Genomic DNA, 22,197 nt, shown 5'->3' with positions numbered 1-22,197 from the left:
GTTTAATCCCAGTGGGACAGAATCCTCTTTGCAGATTCTTTTATAGTGGAAGTGGATGGGATTTTTTTTCCCTTCATAGCCTCATTACAGCTATATAAAGTACCACAAAAAACACATCTACGTGATATTAATAAAAAGGGAAGAAAAAGGTACAGTAATTACATAGCAAAACAGTAGTTTTCCCCCGAAAAATAAATGTTTTAATTAGTTTAATCCTCTGGATCAGAGATAGAAAGAGAAGCGCATTGCATCTTGGGTACTAGGAAGAGGACAGAGAGAATGTTTCTCCTCACATAATAGGCTGGCTTTTCGTAATTCTGCCCATTTAAATTATATGTACCCAATCGTGACTCTTAGACCATTGATAAGGTACATGTGAACTAGTTTGTTGAAGCTTATTCGTTATGATGAGCGAGATCGCTTGACGCTTGCCGTCGCTATCACCGTACCGGCCGATCTCCGTGTCGCGCACTGCGGACAGTTGTTGAAAGCCTGAAGCAACATTCTCCACTGCACAAACTCCACCCCCGATAGCAAAAAGTGAATGTTTTTTTCTGGTTGGCCAGTCAGGGAGTCTCAGGGACCAATCAGAAGGCTGACAAACGGTCTATTGCTCCAGCCACTGAGGAGAAACGCTGTGACAGACACTCACTCAGACAGACAGACAGACAGACAGACAGACAGACAGACAGACAGACATTTGGAAAATTATATGTTTGATAAAGTGAGCTCTATAGGTATTTGTCAGCAATATTCTTAAAGCATTGCTGTAAGTGAAAACATAATTCCATTTCCAGTGTCTCTATAATCTCTCTTTAAATGCTTTGTTCAAATGCACCTCATCAACTGTTGACAGAGGAGAGAGCATTGGGAGGAATACGTCAGTTGGACGTCTCATTACTCAGACTATGTGGCTACGCGTACGGTTAGGGTTAGGGTCAGAGAAAGGGTTAGTAATGGGGAGAGTCGTACAAACGTAACTCAATGTCTTCCCCCAGTTGGACATGGAGTCATTTCTGGTCCCTTTCACTAAACATGTAGCATGCATGCTGCTGCAGTCAGCAAACCACTAAGTTGTGACTAAAATCATGAATGAAATACAAACATTTTGCAAGGGCATGTCATACAATTAATTTCAAAGAGACCCCTTTTATAGAACAAGCTCAGGTCTCTCTAGAGTCTAGACTAACAAATGTGCAATCAAAGTAAAATCTAAACCCTGATGGCTAAACCATTTAATGTAAAGATCCTCTCCTATCCCTCACCTTGTTTGCGTTGTACAGTAAAAGGAAATGAAATTTATCCAAAACTTTGACCAAAATGATGACTGTAAACAACACAAATGACACAAATTGCTCAGTTTATTGAATTATTTTGTACTTATTTTATGTGAGGTTCATTTGCAACCGGTGAAGTTGGGGATTACAGGACTTTCTCATAGATGACCATGCAGCAAAGGAGTGCAGTATATCATATTATAAGTACTGTTTGGATTGGACTGTCGCCATGTTCTCATTGTTAAAACAACTCTATCCCACTCAGGCTTTGATGGCCGGTATTTCCGTCCCAGCTGGCCGCAATAATCCTTTAAAAAGAATATAATCAATCCTCTTCCAATCCCCTTCTAAAGGTTGTCAGGCTGTTCGTGTCCGGACACTAATCATGTTAGTTTTCTTTATCTACAGAAATAGCTGTTGCAAGGCTTTCACAACAAGTTCCATCAAGGGGAATATTTAGCCTGCTTAGTTTGGAGATGCACAGCTCTACATACGGACTACTGTATTGTCTCTGATGAGATTGTATAGATCTTGTTTGAATAACCTACTGCATCTAGTATGTTGTGCTGATGTTTGAATTTGATGGATGTGAAATCAAACTGTACTGTAAGGTTAGCTATCTTGCCTGCATATGGATAACATTCCTGAATTTTAATTATTGTAAAAATTGCACTAGGCCTATGTGAAAGTGGCTTTTTGATGATGTATATATTGCAAATCTGCCTTTAATGGGCCTTTCCCTAAAAAAAAGTATTTAAGAAAACTGTTCATTTTGATAAAAGATTGAGCATTTTTATACACGTTTGTGGTGAGTTCAATTTGTGTCATGCTTGGCTTGAATACGTAAAGCACATTCATTTCAAGGCAACGCAAGTTTATTTGCACATTTCAACAACACAACATTGTTATTGAAATCTGCATGACAGCATTCCTGCCATGGCTCAAAAAAAACATGACATTTTACAGTGTTAATGCTAAATATAACTGTACAGCACCCTGTACTAATTAACTTATCCACGATGTGCAATAGGTTCACAGAGCTTAACCACTACATGCCCATGTAAAGAGAGAAGGATTTGCACCTAGGACAATGATACGATATAAAAAGGGCCTCTACAACAAGCCCAGCCAAATCAACTACTATAGGTAAGTCTTCACTGCAGTCCCACAATGTACAGAATGGTGACAGACAGTGTCTGTCACGATGCAATGTATTTTATGTCGTGGCAATGATTAACTGCTTGTGTATTTGTAAATGTTTTGTTGTTGTTGTTGTTTACAACTCCCACAGGTTTTGGACGATTCAAACAACAGGCCACTGCTTCTTTTGTGATAAAGTCTGGTGCAGCAAGTAGGTGAGTTCAATCATGCCAGATGACCACAGTGTACAGTATATAAGAGAAGAAAAGGATGATGATGATGATGATCATGATGATGATTCCATCTTTGACACAGGAAGAGAAAATGAGCACAGACGGGGAAATGGCCATCTTCGGGCCAGCCGCACAATACCTGCGTAAGTCAGAGAAGGAGAGGATTGAGGCTCAGTCTCGTCCCTTTGACAGCAGGACGGCATGCTTCATCAGCGATGAAAAGGATCTGTATGTGAAGGCAGAGGTCCAGAGCAAGGAGGACGGAAAAGTCACCGTCAAGACTGAGGATGACAGGGTAGGCCTGAAGTCTGGAAAAGCTTCAAGATAATCTGTAAAATCAAATGAGAAAATAAGATTATTAGATCCCTTTAAGGGTCACGGCAGGAGCAAGGAGGTGTTGATAAGAAGTTGGGAGAAGTACAAAAATGAAATGGACAGTATGATATTACTGATGCAGTCTGTAGTGTATGCAGAAAATTGCTTATTCATATTACCTGATTTACTGAACAGGACGTTCATGATGTGCCTGACGTATACAGTATAATTATATATTATATATTTATATTTTTGTTTCCCTAGACAGTAACGGTGAAGGAGGACCAAGTCTTCCCCTTGAACCCACCCAAGTATGATAAAATTGAGGATATGGCTATGATGACCCACCTCCACGAGCCAGCGGTTCTGTTCAACCTCAAAGAGCGCTATTCATCATGGATGATCTATGTGAGTAATTCAGGGATCACTGGGCCAGTTGTACAGTTGGTGGTCTTTCTTAACCCATTCAGGCCTAGAATTATTGAATGCTTTAACCAGTGAAAAATAGCAGATATACAAGCTCAGAGCGCGGCACCGAGTGCCGCGCTGCGAGCTTGTAGATCTGCAAAAAAAAATAAAGTCGTGAAAATGTGTGCAAATCTTTGAATATATGTATTTTTAGAGCGAACGTTTGTAACTCAAATTTTGCTTCTGGGGGGGGTCCCTGGAACTAAATATTTTTCAATAGTTAAAGCAGTCAATAATCCTAGGCCTTAAACCAGAAGTGGGCCTTACTTGACACCTACACTACTGTACTATATGTCATGGCTTTTGTAAGGGAAAGGAAGCATTTCGTTGTTCCTGTACACTTAGGCGGGTGAAGACAGTGATTTACATTTCTTGTGATTGAGAAATGCACCTGCCTTTTCCGTCTACATACATCTTAACCACTTAATACAAAACATAAATGAATCTAAATTATTTAGAAAAGTCTCAAACTATAGCTCACACCATTTTATATATTTATTTTACATTTTTGCCTATATTGATGTGGCAGACATGGGATGCCAGAGTTAAATGTGGTTAACTTACCTTCCCCGTCACTAGACCCAGGGGTGTCGCACCAAATTCTGGGCCCTGGGTACACGGATTCACTGTGGGCCCCCCATGAATGTTCTTCATTGGGGGAACTGGGAACGCATTATTACGCATTATTTTGTGCTTTAACTATTGAAAAATAGCATATTATACAAGTAGATCTGCTATTTTTGAAATGTTTTGAAAATGTGTGCAAGTGTTTGAATATTTAAAATCCTTCTAAGGTTTTTTGAAAAAAATATGTTTCTATGTCAGTGGTGCTCAAACTTTCCATGTGAAGGATCCCCAAAATAATATGTATTTGGCCACGGACCCCCATCTCAAAATATTTAGTTCCAGGCACCCCCTCAGAAGCAAAATTTAAGTTACAAATGTTCGCTTAAAAAAATACATAATCAAAGATTTGCACACATTTTCACAACGTTTCAAAAATAGCAGAAGAGTGCCGCGCTGTTCCAGGCCCCTCCACCTTGGGCCCCTAGTAACTCTGTCCCACGTTTCCCCCCCTTGTGACTAGACCTACTCTGGGCTGTTCTGTGTGACGGTGAACCCCTACAAGTGGCTCCCGGTCTACAACCCAGAGGTTGTGCAGGGCTACCGAGGGAAGAAGAGGATGGAAGTTCCCCCTCACATCTTTGCCCTGTCTGATAATGCATATCAGCTCATGCTCACTGGTATGTCCATCCACCAATTTACGGTTTGGGCTGTGGACTGTAGGTATTTTGGTTTAGTCACTCACTAAGATCTTTCTTTTGCCAGATCGTGAAAATCAGTCTATACTTATCACGTAAGTACAATTATTAGCTGTCAGGCAGAAACCTTTGTCATATAATGTTGTGCGAATGTAGCAAGAATAGCGTGAAAAGTCTGACTGTAAAGGTTCATTCCCAGACGCGATAACGATATGTCTGGCGTTCACATCAATTATGGTGGCTTTATCGTTTTTTTATCATCCAATTCAATTGAAAACGATATTTTTCATCGTTATCACGCCCAGTGGGAAAGGGCCTTAAGTTTTATAGATATTTAACCAATTAAAAGTATTAAGAGGTTATGACTAAGTAATAACTACATTGGATCCATTGGAATACAGGTTATTTTTCCCATTTCCTGAAAAGTAACTGTTTTGGACATAAAGGATTTCAGCCTGACAGTGTCAATGTTATGGTATTATATTATTATAATTCATTTAATTAGATTCTATATATAACAGCCAAATGTTAAGTTGAAATGTATTCTTTCATGCTTAGTGGAGAATCTGGTGCAGGCAAGACTGTGAACACCAAGCGGGTCATTCAGTACTTCGCGACAATCGCGACAGTGTCTGGAGACAAGAAAAAAGAGACGGCAAGCAAGATGAAGGTGTGCTCGCTTCTTTTACCAGTCTTTGTCTGTATGCAGCAAAGTCCAGAGTGTACATTTAAATCTGGAAACGTAAGTTTACACCCAGGATTTTACTGTGTATTGTTCTTGAACAGGGGACCCTGGAGGATCAAATCATCCAGGCCAACCCTCTGCTGGAGGCTTTTGGGAATGCCAAGACTTTGAGGAATGACAACTCTTCTCGCTTTGTAAGTCTGCATAAATTGTTATGATTGTGCACTGAAATGTTTTTTTATTTCATTTAATACGAATTTGGACAATATGGCCAGTAAGATCTGCTTTTGTCGAATAGGGCAAATTCATCCGAATACACTTTGGTACGACTGGCAAACTGGCATCTTCAGATATTGAAACATGTAAGTTTTACTTTCACGTAAATTGATAATCTCATCCATGCTAATTGAAACAATCAATACTGGCACGTTCTTATAACTTGTTAATATATTGTCTTGTGTCTTTGAAAGATCTGTTGGAGAAGTCCAGAGTGACATTCCAGTTGGGAGCTGAGAGGAGCTATCATATCTTTTATCAACTTACTTGCAACAAGAAGCCTGAACTCATTGGTAACCTCTCTCTCTCTCTCTCTCTCTCTCTCTCTCTCTCTCTCTCTCTCTCTCTCTGCTTGTCTGCCTGTCTCTCTCACTCGCACGCATGGAGATTCAATTCTCTTGAATCCGTCTTGATTTTGTTCATTTCAGATATGCTTCTCATCACCACCAACCCCTATGACTTTGCCTTTATCAGTCACGGGGAGATCAGTGTGAAGAGTATAAATGATGCAGAGGAGTTAATGGCCACTGATGTGAGTTTGACTCAGTGAAATGTGCTGGCATCATGGTTTTTGCCTTATATCGATAGCTCTTAATTAAGCATATCTACTTTACGGAACAGGAAGCCATTGATATTCTGGGCTTCACTGCTGATGAGAAAATGGGCATCTACAAGATGACCGGTGCAGTGATGCATTATGGGAACATGAAGTTCAAACAGAAGCAACGAGAGGAGCAAGCAGAGCCTGATGGCACCGAGGGTGACGTAGCTCTTTAACTTTGAATTTAGTCCCAATTCATTTACATCACTCTTTCCCAAACAAATTCCATAAATTAGAAAACAAATGTTTAAGAAGTAGTGAAAATAGACGATCTACAACATCACAAAAGCGTCGCGTTGTGAGCTTGTAGATCTGCTGTTTTCACTAGTTTGGGCCCTGGGCAAACAAACGTCAAATTTATCTTTTGGGTCTTGTGCTAAAAAGTTTGGGAACCACTGATTGACATCACCTGACCAAGTCTTTAATGTTTTCCAAAATTTTCAGAAGCTGATAAGGCAGCATATCTGATGGGTCTGAACTCTGCAGACCTGCTTAAAAATCTCTGCTGCCCCCGAGTTAAAGTTGGAAACGAGTACGTCACTAAAGGACAGAATGTTCAGCAGGTATGATTACTAAGAATGCAATGGCCAGCATACTTGTATTATAAGCCAAAATTATAATTATACCTTCTTATAATGACTATTTTTGATATTCATGATATTGGTTGTATTTTTCACTTTCTTAATGCCTTTGCTGCTTATTTTTTTTATCAGTAACATATCATTGGTCAAATGGTCTGCAATGGTCTCTGTGATTTTAATGTGCCTTTGGGAGCCTAATGGAGACGTGGAGATGGATTGTACGATGCTCTGGTCATAAACTCTTGTGGAATGGTGATGAGATCAATTGTGCAGCCCTAATGACCAATTGGCCAGAATTGTTTCATGTTTCTTGCATTGGTTTATAAATGAAAACCTTCTTTTATTCTCTTCTCTCTCTAGGTGTATAACTCTGTTGGAGCCCTTGGTAAATCCGTCTACGAGAAGATGTTCTTGTGGATGGTTGTGCGAATCAACCAACAGCTAGACACAAAACAGTCTAGACAGCACTTCATTGGCGTTCTCGACATCGCTGGCTTTGAAATATTTGATGTATGTGCTGAAATGTGCATGCACAGCTCATAATGTGTAGCTGATGGCTTGATGAATAATGAATATGAATACACTGTATGATGCATGATTCCTCAGTTAAACACACTGGAACAGCTGTGCATCAACTTCACCAATGAGAAACTGCAACAGTTTTTCAATCACCACATGTTTGTGTTGGAGCAAGAAGAATACAAGAAAGAGGGGATTGAATGGGAGTTCATTGATTTTGGCATGGACCTGGCTGCCTGCATTGAGCTGATTGAGAAGGTAGGTATACAGTAGGTTAACTAGCACAGGCTGAGTGCTTTACAAATGGAAATGAATATTTTACAGAGGAAGTCAAATAAAAATGGAGCTTTTAGCTTTGTGCCGTTTCTGATAAGTAATGATAAAATCTTGTTCAATAGCCGATGGGCATCTTCTCCATCCTCCATCCCGATATGTCAGTGGTTCTCAAACCTTTACATTTCAACGTTTTCCTTTAACTTTGACAGTATACAAATGGAACCAAATGGACCCGACTTGTAAGGGTCAATTTTCTTGGAACCTTGGTTCGTTCTTGCGAACTGGCCACGAACCAACTTTTACGGTTCGGAAACAACTTGGTTCTCGGTGGAAAAGCGCACCTCTGGTTCATCCCATAGGCGGGAGAAACAACCCGGTTCTTTGCCGGTGGAAAAGGACCCTTTGAGAACCACTGCAATATGTTACGATAGCTTTATCCCAGAGATTACTATATTTCATGTGTACCTATCCAACAGCCAATGGGCATCTTCGCCATCCTCGAGGAGGAGTGCATGTTCCCAAAGGCGTCAGACACTTCCTTCAAGAACAAACTCTACGACCAGCACCTTGGCAAGAACAACTGCTTCCTGAAGCCCAAGCCTGTGAAGGGCCGGGCAGAGGCCCACTTCTCCCTGGTCCACTACGCAGGCACCGTGGACTACAACATCAGTGGCTGGCTGGAGAAGAATAAAGACCCGCTCAACGAGTCTGTGGTGCAGCTGTACCAGAAGTCATCAGTCAAAATACTGGCCATGCTGTACGCTAGCTTCTCTGGAACAGATGGTAATGATGGCGGGTTTTGTCAGATATGCCTCTGATTTTCAGTTATGAAATACTAATCACATTTATAATTCTGAAATGTATCGCTACACTAATACTTTGTCATGTGACAATGCTGTGCAAATGTTGCAAGAATAGCCGATCCACAACGCATTATGATGTGACCTGTGTTGTATGTAGATCTGCTATTTTCACTATTTTCCGATTTTTTTTTTACATTTTTCAAAATCTTTGAAAATGATCACCTAGGCCTATAATGACTCAAAATAGGGACGCCAGGTTGAAAGTGATTAAGTCTTTCTGTGAGTTTTATAGATATTTAATCAATTAAAAGTATTAACAAGAGCTTGTGACTAAATAATAACTACACTGGACTGGATCCATTGTACAGCTGTAACAGAAGTCATCAGTTAGCTTCTCTGGAACAGATGGTAATGAAGTGTTTTCCAGTCCTGCCTCTGATTTTCAATTATAGAAAATAATGGTCATTCCATTGTGGTCCATTGTTCTCAATTCATCAGTAAATGAGTAACAGATTACCAAGATCATGGACTCAAAAGGAACATTGGCCATAGTTTATCATTAGTATAAATAATGCACATCAATGTGCTTTTTTCCTTTCTTTTCTGCAGACACAGGTGCAGCAGGTAGTGGGAGCAAGAAGGGGGCAAAGAAGAAGGGATCATCTTTCCAGACAGTGTCAGCTCTGTTCAGGGTAAACAACCATGATAGCCTACAGCAGGGTTCCCCAATTAGTTTTTCCCCAAGGGCCGAATTATGTCTAGGGTACCAAGCCGAGGGCCACAACATGCAGGGGGCGACGGTGGCGTTCCCGCTACTCCAGCGACAGTTTTCGTCGTTGTCGGGTGAAAATCTTGTATGTCCAAAACCGTTTGTTTTGAATTTATCATTTTAAAAATGATAAATCTACAAGCACACAACGATCTACACACAACGATTGCACACAACGATCTACCAGCACACAACGCCTCGCGGTGCGAGGCGTTGTGTGCTTGTAGATCTGCTGTTTTCACTACTTTTGTGCGACGGCCTTGTATGATTTGCGAAAGAACGTACACATTTGGAGATACGAGGTTTCCACACGACAACGATGATATACTAGTGTTGTTGCTGCTCTTATACCACCATTATTACTGGGGTTGGTGTGGGCCAGACAGTAGCCCCCCGCGGGCCGCAAATGGCCTGCGGGCCGCCTATTGGGGAACCCTGGCCTACAGTATAGTACATATTATGAACATTGCACATGCACTACATTGACATAAAAACAAAAGCTACAATAAAGCATGTTTGGAAAATAAGGGAAAACTCATTTTTATTTTTATGTATTTTTTTATCCAGGAGAACCTTGGCAAGCTCATGACCAATCTGAGAACCACTCATCCTCACTTTGTACGGTGTTTGATTCCAAATGAGTCAAAAACCCCAGGTCAGTTTGATAATCGCCACAGTCAGATAAATCCATCTCTTCCTTAAAAGAACATGCAGATGAGTGTATGTTTTTTACTTTGTTGTACTGTAGGTATTATGGAAAACCATCTGGTTATCCACCAGCTGCGCTGCAACGGTGTGCTGGAGGGCATCAGGATATGTAGAAAGGGATTTCCCAGCAGAATAGCCTATGCGGACTTCAAGCAGAGGTACGTTTGTCTATCCTTCAAATGTCTTGACAACTGTTAATCCGACTGACTTCATGCTTGGTTGTGTATCCTCCTGAGGGACCACGGTGAGTTCACTGTTTGGTGTAAAGTCGATTGGATGAGCGGGGCTTGAGAATGCTGGAAACAGCCATACAGCAGTTCTTCTAACGGGAGCCACCGTTCCGATTGTATGGGCATACGTTCTGAACAGTCACCCTGTCCAAATGGCCATGCCCTGAACGTGCAATGCACTTGGAGTGGCTTTTTGTCTTGTTATGCACTGTATGTCACTATTATGGTTTATGGCCTATGACCCCACCCACAGGTACAGGATTCTCAATGCCAGTGCTGTTCCAGAGGGACAGTTCATGGACAACAAGAAAGCTGCAGAGAAACTCCTGGGATCCATCAATGTGGATCACACCCAGTACAAGTTTGGACACACCAAGGTACTCAATTTGTCTGAACCATCGACACCTGACCTGAACATGCAGCCTCAGTGGCGGTTGTACAGTAGTTAGAATTCGGAATCTCGGCTCTTACACTGTATTTCAAATAAACAAGAAATCTATCCAATGTTCTTTCAGGTCTTTTTTAAAGCTGGGCTCCTTGGAACGTTGGAGGAGTTGAGAGACGAGCGCCTGGCCCAGGTGGTGACGTCCACTCAGGCGCTATGCCGTGGCTATGTAGTCAGACTGAAATACCAGGAGATGATGCTCAGAAAGTAAAGATAACCTACTGTTTTGAAATCAACATTAATATCACTGTACAAGTTGAACTCGGAGCAGAAAACCGTTCTGGTCTTACTTTATTAATTAGGGAGGCCATCTTCACCATCCAGTACAACTTCCGTTCATTCATGAATGTCAAACACTGGCCATGGATGAAGCTGTACTTCAAACTCAAGCCCCTTCTGAAAAGTGCTGAAGCAGAGAAGGAAATGGCCCAGATGAAGGTGGACTTCACCAAGGTCACGGAGGACCTGGTCAAATCGGACAGCAGGCGCAAAGAGCTTGAGGAGAAGATGGTCTCCATTGTACAAGAGAAGAACGACCTTCTTCTTCAATTCCAGGCAGTAAGTTCACAATTATACAGCAGTGACAGCACACCTTCATACAGGCACTAAGTTCACCCGCAATAGTGACATTTAAATGCTAGTGACACTTCGCCAATTTTATACACTGATCTTTTTCATTGTGTGCATTGTTTGTTTCTCATTGTGGTTGTCGGTAACATATACTGTATTTGGACAAATGATCTGTGATTTTATTGTCCCTCTGTTAGCCTGATGGATGGGAGAGATACAGTAGGTTGTGAAATCTTCTGGTTATTAAACCGTGTGTAGTGGCGAGGACATGAGGGCAAGGAGCAACAACTGACAAAAGCAAATTAATTGCCAAATTTCACAATCACAATTTCTTGTGGGGCCAACAGTTCCAGAGTTCCTTATCCTGAGCAACTTCCTCCACTCCCTCTGGGAGTATACAGAGGCGTTCCCAGGCCAGTTTTGAGATATAATCCCTCCATCTGGTCTTTGGTCTGCCACAAGGCTTAAGTAACATCAATACATTCTCCTATATAATGTTAGGAGTGCGACAACCTACTGGATGCGGAGGAGAGATGTGAGGGACTCATCAAGAGCAAGATCCAGCAGGAGGCCAAGCTGAAGGAGGTGATGGAGAGGCTGGAGGACGAGGAGGAGCTGAACGCTGAGCTGACCGCCAAGAGGAGGAAGCTGGAGGACGAGTGCTCTGAGCTCAAGAAGGACATGGATGACCTGGAGCTCAACATGACCAAAGTAGAGAAGGAGAAGCATGCAGTGGAGAACAAGGTAAAAATACATTTAGTTGATTCTCAACCCTTTTCATTTTCAAGGACCCCAATGCAAATGGGTGTATTAGCCCAGTGGTTCTCAACCTTTTCAGGCCGCGACCCCCAATATAATCCGATTTTAACCAGGACCCCCCCCCACCTTGACGAGCACAAAGAGTTGAGGCATATACATTTTGTATAACACGGTTCTATTGTGAAAATAGCACATCCACATGCTCACATGCTTAAATTCTCACTTTGTAAATGTGCAGATACCCTCTAAACACTTTTGTATAGAGGGTATCTTATACTGTTGAGTGAGAAAACAATGTTGCACATTAAGTTAATCATCTCGGGACCCCCAAAATAATTTGGGGAACCCTGGGACCCCAGCCAAGGACCCCAATCTACACTGTAAAAAAATGGTTATTTTAGCTCTGAAATTGTACAAATGGAACCAAATCCACTTGTTTACTTTTGTACTCTCTCAGGGTTACAGTACATACCTGTCCATTTGGACGTTGAGAACCAGTGCTATGGACATTCTTAGATAGTATTAGTGAAGGAGAAACATTCTGTGGAGTACAACGTAATAAACTGTACGTAGATGAGCGCTGCTATTTCTGGCATGGGACAACGTCCCGTACCGTATCTATAAGTATAAATCAGGCATTGTGTACTGTAGAGCCAGAGACTGTGAGGGAGCAGCTGGGGATTCAGCGTTTCCTTTAAGGTCACGTGGTCACTGTCACGTCACTCTGCCACGATCCTTGTCATTTAAGCCAGTGGTACTTTTTTTATTTACTTGACCCATACAAGGCTGTAACTCTGACAGTGTACAAATGGAACCAAATGAACCTGTTAACGGGAGACACTGATATTTGAAAGTTTGAGAAACACTGGTCTAATACATACATACAGTGTACGCACATTTGAGGGTCCTGGACATGTGTGAGAACCACTGTGTTAAGCCACAGTGACTGACTGTGTTTTTCTAACTTCAGGTGAAGAATCTCACAGAAGAGCTCATGAGCCAAGAGGAAAACATCAGCAAGCTGAGCAGAGAGAAGAAAGCCCTGCAGGAAGCTCACCAGCACACTCTGGATGACCTTCAGTCAGAGGAGGACAAGGTCAACACACTGACCAAAGCCAAGGCCAAGCTGGAACAGCAGGTGGACGATGTGAGTTGCATTTACACACACAAAAGGTATAACAAAATCACTACATTCCATAATGGGTATCTATCACTTCTATATACATTGTATGGAAGGTGCAATTAATAAACTAATAATAACGCGTGTGTGTGTGTGTGTGTGTGTGTGTGTGTGTATGTGTGTGTGTGTGTGTGTGTGTGTGTGTGTGTGTGCGTGTGCGTGTGCGCAATCTGGCTATAGCCGTCGTCAAAGAAAAGGGAACGCCCACTCTGTTTGTCCCTCTTCCTTTGACTTGCGTAGCATCAGAGTCTGTCTTGAGAGATTAGCGTGTGTGTGACGTGTATATTTTGTTGTAACAGGGACTAATATTGATTTAATCCGATCTCCAACTGACAGTCAAATAATGGATGAATATTGGATCGCCATGTGAATCTGTTTTTTTTTTTTTTTCATGTATGTTGTTTCATTAGTCAAAAGCAAAGACTTTTACTCAGAAAACATTTACTCAGAACGTGCAAAGATATTGCCTTTTCAATCTTTTAGGTGGAGGGTTCACTGGAGCAGGAGAAGAAGGTCCGCATGGACCTTGAACGAGTGAAGAGGAAGCTTGAGTCTGATGTGAAACTGGCTCATGAGTCCCTCATGGACGTGGAAAATGAAAAGCTTCAGCTGGATGAGAAGCTGAAAAAGTAACACTTCTCCTTATTGATAACCCTGTTATATAGTGAAGAACCCAGGGTTCTATCGTAATAAATAGTTATTGAGGTTTTTTGTCTCATAGTATGTAAGGTTTCGTTGGTGGTATTTATTTAGTTTTGTCTGTCTTCCTTTTCATTCTACATCCCCACGCTTGCCTTGATTTTACAGAAAAGACTTTGAGTTGTCACACCTGCAGAGCAAGGTTGAAGATGAACAAGTCCTTGGTGCACAGCTTCAGAAGAAAATAAAAGAGCTTCAGGTGATTCACTGCTCTGGATTTCCCAAGAGAATAACTTTTACTGTAGCTCTGGTTGTTTAGTTATCAAAGGGATTTCCATTGTAAAATGTACATCAAACTCCCGTGCACAGGCTCGAATTGAGGAGCTAGAGGAGGAAATTGATGCTGAGCGTTGTGCCCGGGCCAGAGTGGAGAAGCAGAGGTCTGATCTCTCCAGGGAACTTGATGAGATCAGTGAGAGGTTGGAGGAGGCCGGAGGAGCCACTGCTGCTCAGATTGAGATGAACAAGAAGCGCGAAGCAGAGTTCCAGAAACTGCGCCGTGACCTTGAGGAATCTTCACTGCAGCATGATGCCACGTCTGCCACTCTGCGAAAGAAACACGCAGACAGCGTGGCTGAGCTAGGAGAACAAATTGACAACCTCCAACGGGTCAAACAGAAACTGGAGAAAGATAAGACCGAGTTAAAACTGGAAGTGGATGACTTGTCGAGCAACATGGAAGCCATTGCTAAATCAAAGGTCTGTTATCAAGCATCATTACAGATCATGATTCATTGGGAACTTACTAGATTGTGTACAAAGCAGAGTTTATATTTACACTACACTATAAAATCCTCTGTTAATGTCTCCAAATGGACCTGAATATTGATTGTACAAATTTATAGGTTAATTTGGAGAAAATGTGCCGTTCACTTGAAGACAATCTGAATGAGGTGAATAGCAAAGAAGAGGACCATCAGAGACTGATTAACGACCTTTCAAGTCAGAAAGCTCGTCTACAGACAGAAAATGGTGAGAGCTTATTGACAAAAAAGGGGGAAAAATCAAGTAATTGCGCACACACACACACACACACACACACACACACACACACACACACACACACACACACACACACACACACACACACACACACACACACACAGAGAAAGCTCGGCTACAGATAGAAAATGCTGAGAACGTATTAAAAACAATCAAGAAAACAAGTACTGTATACACGCACACAAATACATTTGAAACTCTTTCTCATACTTCATCAAGGTGAAATGTCCCGCCAGCTGGAAGAAAAAGAATCTCTAATGTCACAGCTAACTCGTGGGAAACAAGCTTTCCTTCAACAGATTGAGGAATTAAAAAGACTTCTTGAGGAGGAGGTCAAGGTAAAGACACCAAAGCATCGCAAATTATGTTTCGGATTTAAATCTTTGAGTCTTGTTTTTTATTTACACTTTTATCTGGCATTCTTTCAAAGGCAAAGAATGCCCTCGCTCATAGTTTGCATTCAGCGCGTCATGACTGTGAGCTCTTAAGAGAACAGTTTGAGGAGGAACAGGAGGCGAAAGCAGAGCTGCAGCGCTGCTTGTCCAAGGCCAACAGTGAGGTGGCTCAGTGGAGAACCAAGTATGAGACTGATGCCATTCAGAGGACTGAGGAGCTGGAGGAGGCCAAGTAAGAATTATGACAATATCATTTTATAATGGGCTAAATCTTAGGTGTGGAATTGCAGCAGTGAATTTCCCAAACAGTGGGTTGGGACCCATTTGTTGGTCACGGACCAATTTTTATGGGTCACGAATTAAGGTTTCTTTCCCTACATTATATATATATATATATATATATATATATATATATACCAAAAAAAAGAATCTAAGAAATTCCATAAATGAAAACATCTAATAATCAAGAAGGCGTGAAGCAACGCGTTGTGGGCTTGTAGATCTGCTATTTTCTGCATTAGTTTGGGTCCCGGAAACGAGAAAAAAAAAATCTCTTTTCGGTCTTGAGCTAAAAAGGTTTGGGAACCACTGCTGTACTGTACGCTCTCGCACAGGAAGAAGCTTGCGTTGCGTCTTCAGGAGGCAGAGAAAGCTGTGGAGGCCGTAAACAGCAAGTGTTCTTCTCTTGAGAAGACTAAACAGCGGCTGCAGGGAGAGGTGGAGGACATGATGATGGACGTCGAGAGGTCAAATGCTACTGCTGCTGCCTTGGACAAGAAGCAAAGACATTTTGACAAGGTATTTTAATACAATGTCCAAATGCCAATGTAGCAAGTTGTGCAAATTGTGAAATGGTAACAACCAGGAGCGTCACAAGGGGGGGAGAAGTGGGACTGAGTTACTAGGGCCCAAGGTGGAGGGACCTTAATTATTTTATACTTTAGCTATTGAAAAATAGCAGATATACAAGCTCACAGCGCGGCATCGAGTGCTGCGCTGCAAGCTTGTAGATCTGCTATTTTTGAAAAGTCGTGAAAATGTGTGCAAATCTTTGAATATACGTATTTTTTAAGTGAACATTTGTAACTCAAATTTCGCTTATGGGGTCCCTGGAACTAAATATTTGGAGATGGGGGTCCGTAGCCAAATACATATAATTTTGGGGGTCCTTCACATGAAAACATTTGAGCACCACTGACATAGAAACATAGGTTTTTCAAAAAACCTTAGAAGGATTTGAAATATTCAAAGACGTGCACACATTTTCACGATTTTTCAAAAGTTAAAGTACCCAGGGCCCAGAATTTGGTGCAACACCCCTGGTAACAACAATGTTTGTGACAGGTTTGACAACTATGGAGCCTTCAGTTCATTCATGATTGTGTGCTGATAAATAACTGATGAGAAAAATAATCAGGCTTCAGTTTATAGATGATACACTAGTTACCCTGGGTTCATTCATTCATCTACCCTTGTTGGAAAATAAATTGAAAAAGTTGAAGCTAAGGAAGTTATTTCTGGAATCCATGAGATATGTTTCTATGGGTGTTTGCAGTTATACCACTGCGCATGTACATCTAGGTATTGGTCGAGTGGAAGCAGAAGCATGAAGAGACTCAGGCGGAGCTGGAGTCCTCTTTGAAGGAGGTGCGTTCTATAGGCACTGAGAACTTCAAGATGAAGAATTCCTATGAGGAGTCCTTGGAACATCTAGAGACGCTCAAACGTGAAAACAAAAACCTGCAACGTACGTAATGGCCTTTTCTATAGATGACACTGTACATGGCAAACATTACTACTGCAAGAAATTCAAAGAAGTGGTCACATTTTCTTGTGTTTTCAGAGGAAATTATGGATCTCACTGAACAGCTTGGAGAGATGGGCAAAACTATCCACGAGCTTGAGAAATCAAAGAAGCAGGCTGAACAGGAGAGATTGGAGGCCCAGGCTGCACTGGACGAAGCAGAGGTGATGGCATTGCACATTTGAAGAGCTCTAGTCACAAGCATAATTTGATAGCGTTTTTGGGTTTTAAAAACCCAAGGGCCCCCCTAGTGGCGAAAATAAAAATTGTTTTTAATAGGCCTAAATAAAAAAATGCACCCATATCTACATAAATTCATACTGGGATATTATATATATTTTGTAATTTCCAATATATTAGGGGTCCCAGGGCCCTACTTTCCTAATTCATTGCAGTTTGCGCTTAAATCGCGCAAAGACAACAGACCCGGGCCCCTTTGATCAGGGCCCCCTTGATCTGAAAACCCATGGGGAATAAGGTCTAATTTCGCCACTGGGTCTAGTCCATTGTGTTGTTGAAAATAATTTAGGTTAACGTTGCCTCTCCGACTGAAATCCTAGGCCTCCCTGGAGCATGAGGAGTCTAAGATCCTTCGCGTCCAGCTCGAGCTGAACCAAGTGAAGTCTGAGGTTGACAAGAAGATAGCTGAGAAGGATGAGGAAATTGAGCAGCTGAAGAGAAACAGCCAGAGAATCATGGACTCCATGCAAAGCAACTTGGACGCAGAGGTCAGGAGCAGAAACGACGCCCTGAGGGTGAAAAAGAAGATGGAGGGAGACCTGAATGAGATGGAGATCCAGCTGAGCCATGCTAATAGGCAGGCTGCAGAGGCCCTAAAACAACTGAGAAATGTCCAGGTTCACTTCAAGGTAAACTACCGTTGCCCCCGTTTTTGCTTGTTTTCAAGCTAAATACCATTGATAACTGTTTTGTTTAAGAAGTTGTGAAAATAGCCAATCTACAAGCTCTGCAACGCAGCCTTTGCATTTCAATTCTCCAGGATGCACAGCTTCACCTGGATGATGCCCTGAGAAGCAACGAGGACATGAAAGAGCAGCTTGCCATGGCTGAGCGCAGGAGCACCCTGATGCAGGCTGAGATGGAAGAGCTCAGAGGAGCCGTGGAGCAGACTGAGAAGGGTCGCAAAGTGGCCGAGCAGGAGCTGCTGGATGCCAGCGAGAGAGCGCAGCTCCTTCACTCACAGGTTCGGGAATTGCCCTTTGATTTATAGACACAAAATGAAATCCCCCTTACACACACAGTAATTGTGTAAATTGATGTGCTCAACATGTGCCCATGCCCAATTCTTTGGTTTTGTTCAGACTGAAAGCAAATCTGATTTGCTGTCTTAAATCTGACTGCCCACACTGTTGCAAGTGATCAGATTGTGGACATCATCAACCTATCTGCATTGGTTGCTGCGGTATAAGGAAGGTAATGTTACTTAGGGTTAAGTAATGCTCTGTCATGTGTGACATTGTCACTCGCCGAAAATAGATGATCTACAAGCTCATAACGCAGCTTGTCAACCGGCTATTGTCAGATAGATACCTTTATTATCCCAAGGGGGAAATTTAGTAAGCGAGTGACACCGCCATATGAAGAAGTATAAATTAGGCGTCAGTGTCCAGTCTGAGACACATCTTTAGAAATTTTAATTGGATTTCAAACCACCTACTGTAGGAATATGGTTTAAATCTGATTTGATGTTCAGACTTGATCACAAACATCTGATTCCAGTCAATAGGTCAGAAATCCGACTTGTGCTGCCAGCCTGAACATATAGCCTTTGACTTCCAGACCCTCTTTTCTCTGTCACCTCTGACTTTCTATCTCTTCTAGAATACCAGCCTGATAAACAGCCGGAAGAAGTTGGAGTCCGATTTGTCCCAGGTTCAGGCTGAGATGGAGGACAGCGTCCAAGAGGCCAGAAATGCTGAAGAGAAAGCTAAAAAAGCGATCACAGATGTAAGCATGTTTATTATCTAACTTAAGAGTCTATCAGTATACCACATAAATAAGGCTATATCCGTTAATCTGACTCAAGGCTCTTTGCTGCATGTCATTCCATCTCTCTCTCCCACCTTTCAAACTTATCTCACTATCAAAGAAATAAAGCAGAAATACCAAACAATATACTTTAAAAAAGTGTCTATACTTATGTTGAATTTTTATTTTAATAAAAACTGTTTGCATTAATCAGGCTGCCATGATGGCAGAGGAGCTGAAGAAAGAACAAGACACTAGCGCTCACTTGGAGAGAATGAAGAAAAACCTAGAGGCCTCAGTGAAGGACTTGCAGCAGCGTCTCGATGAAGCTGAGAGCGTTGCCATGAAAGGTGGAAAGAAGCAACTCCAGAAACTGGAATCAAGGGTATTGTATCTTAATGAAAAATACATCTAAAATTCAATCTATGTTTCATAGTTGTTTTTCTCCCATAAAAGTCACTAGCAGGGATAGCAGCATGGCAACAGTAAATCTAGTATTTACTGTCGAGCATGATTCATACTTGAAGTTGCACACTGGTGTTGTGCACCAAAAATAGCTGATCTAGAAGCTCACAGTGCATCAATACATTGTGAGCTTGTAGATCTGTTATTTCTTGAGCGCAACATCAGTTAATGAAGCACTATGTACCACTATGCCAGGGGTGGGCAACTTTGATGATGGCGAGGGCCACTATATTTCCAGAGGGCCACATTACATATTGCTACGTCCTACTTTGTCATTCTAGTATCTCATAAAAAATAAGCAAAAATAGCAGATCTACAAGCTCAAAACGCATCGCGCTGCGATGCGTTTTGAGCTTGTAGATCGGCTATTCTTGCTTCTTTTGAATTGGAATCCTGAATTATTTTTTGTCGTTTTTGAATTGGAATCCTGAAATTTAACATTTTTATCTAATTTCAAACGCATTTAGTTATATACTCATGTTAACTTTATGAACTTGAATACAAATACATTGGACATAAAAAAAATACATTTACTATACTAGTCACTACTACTAATATAGACTGACGGAATTAAAGCAGGTCATGTTTGGAATTGTAACAGCTGAAATCAATAATATATTCAGTATTCCGGTATTAACCTGCTATGCGGGCCGCATTAAGTGAAGTTGGGGGGCCGCATGTGGCCCCCGGGCCGCCAGTTGCCCATGTATGCACTATGCTATTCGTCAATCTTTTGGAATTTGGATTATTAATTAGACAAAATATATGTGTTCTAGCAGAGTGATTGATCATCACCAGTCTCACCACCAGTGGATTACTGGGGTTCAGACATGTGATCACGGTGCACCAGTGTGACAGCCATCATTAGAGTGAATTATTGTAAGTCAACATATCAAACTGTGTTACAATGGCATCATGAATGTGTTCCAGGTGCGGGAGCTTGAGAATGAGCTTGAAGCAGAGCAGAGACATGGATCTGATGCTGTGAAAGGGGTGCGCAAATTTGAGCGCAGGATCAAAGAGCTAACCTATCAGGTACCTCACACTATGCAACCTGTGTGAACAGTGTGATAAATACAAGTACCTTTCCGTTTTTATTTTTCAAATATTTGTTCCTTCAATAATTGAAAACCAGTCTGAGGAAGATAAAAAGAACCTCACAAGACTTCAAGAGTTGGTGGACAAGCTGCAGTCGAAGATCAAAGTGTTAAAGAGACAGGCTGAAGAGGCTGTGAGTATTTTCGCCACTAACCATCAGCTTAAAACAGGGGTCTTCAATATTTTCAGGCCAAGGACCCCTTAGTTAAGAGAGAGATGAAGCAGGGACCCCCACAACTTTTCAGAGATTCCATAGTTGCATTGTTTGACAGCACAATCATCAGTGTATTCTGGATTCTTGTCCATTTGTGTTTTCAGATATTTAACCACTTGAACTGTCAATACTTACAATAAACTTGACCTTTCACTCTGTACTTATTCTGCTATTTTTCCCCTCTACACCAAACCTCTTTGTCGAAAATAGCCAAAAATCTACAAGCTCACAACTGCGAGGCACTGTGAGCTTGTAGATCAGCTATTTTTGGCTAACGTTCTCAGAATCTGGACGCTAGGGTTCAAGTGGTTAATATAAAAAATAAAAAAAGTTTCTATCACTCAAAGATTTGGAGGACCCCCTGCCGGACCCACTTGGTTTAAAATATAACATTAAAAACATACATGCAATTTATTCATCCTGCGTCATTACAGTCAGTCTACTGTCCTATCCAATAAAGGCATAAAAGCCCCAAAACAAACATTTCTGCATATAAACAGGAAACCAAGAAGAAAGTTACATAGGCTGCTTTAACTACTGTATTTCGCATACAGGATAATCAGTCATACAGTATACAATAGTAGTATTAGTGAGTTTATACCATATCATATATAATATATTATCTACAGTAGTGAAATATCAAGGAGTAAAGCCTCATCCTCATATGTATTTTAAGTTCAAATGTGATTATTTGGGGGGTGCTGCTTGAAAAGACAAAGCAAACACCCATCTAACTGTTGTATGTGACCTAACAGGAGGAACAAGCAAACACCCATCTAACCAAGTTGAGGAGGGTCCAGCATGAGCTGGAGGAGGCTGAAGAACGTGCTGACATTGCAGAGTCCCAGGTTAATAAGATGAGGGTCAAGAGTCGTGACATGGGCAAGGTGAGTCACCCCAACCCCGAGGAACCCTGGGGGTCCCCGGACCCCACTTTGAGAAACACTGTTTTAGGAGAGCAGTAGCGTGTCAATTGAATGTAAAGAAACTCACAGAGATTTCCATGTGGTTCGCTGTAATATTTTAATGTCAAAACAAATCTCTTATACTGTACAAAGCAAGAGGCAGTTTACCTGGAGTTCTTCTTGTTTTGTTTTTGCTTCCAGTATGACATTTTATTAATTGAAATGCTTTCTCTAGTACACAGAAGTTTGAATTTCAGTATTTTTATTTCCATTTTATTTCTCTCAACAGGGAAAGGACAGTGGTGAATAGTGGTGCCTGGCTGGCATAGCGAAGAGGAGGCGTGCTGAAGTGTGATTATCTAGTATGCAACATACTCTTAACCAAATATCTCTTATTTTCTTCAATTAAGTAAAATACAAAGGGGTATTCTGAAATGTATTTATTGTGTGGTAGTGGATGTATGTTGCCACAATTTAAATAAAACTGAAAAAGACCACCCTTTCCCTGCATGATTAATTGTATTGTTTG

At 41.5% G+C, this 22,197-nt stretch overlaps 1 protein-coding gene across 1 annotated transcript; it reads left to right on the top strand.

The window, feature by feature from the left end:
• Positions 1-2,741: 2,741 nt before the first annotated feature.
• Positions 2,742-21,978, top strand: LOC308282865 (myosin-4-like; the record flags this gene model as incomplete). Its single annotated transcript, XM_080723252.1, has 39 exons — positions 2,742-2,945; positions 3,230-3,373; positions 4,521-4,677; positions 4,763-4,790; positions 5,254-5,365; positions 5,482-5,574; positions 5,679-5,742; positions 5,851-5,949; positions 6,085-6,188; positions 6,278-6,416; positions 6,702-6,820; positions 7,199-7,348; positions 7,445-7,615; positions 8,110-8,416; positions 9,046-9,128; positions 9,773-9,860; positions 9,954-10,071; positions 10,397-10,520; positions 10,659-10,795; positions 10,891-11,146; positions 11,660-11,902; positions 12,888-13,064; positions 13,581-13,726; positions 13,905-13,995; positions 14,106-14,495; positions 14,642-14,768; positions 15,018-15,136; positions 15,229-15,425; positions 15,808-15,991; positions 16,775-16,940; positions 17,037-17,161; positions 17,558-17,866; positions 17,998-18,201; positions 18,840-18,965; positions 19,201-19,371; positions 20,382-20,486; positions 20,587-20,682; positions 21,519-21,650; positions 21,958-21,978. 39 exons carry the CDS (start codon positions 2,742-2,744, stop codon positions 21,976-21,978), a joined length of 5,826 nt encoding a protein of 1,941 aa, XP_080579378.1.
• Between the last annotated feature and the right edge of the window lie 219 nt (positions 21,979-22,197).

This window comes from Nannobrachium achirus (assembly GCF_963921795.1).
Source record: "Nannobrachium achirus genome assembly, chromosome: 4".
NCBI classification, from domain to species: domain Eukaryota; kingdom Metazoa; phylum Chordata; class Actinopteri; order Myctophiformes; family Myctophidae; genus Nannobrachium; species Nannobrachium achirus.
This window is presented reverse-complemented; position numbering and strand designations above follow the sequence as displayed.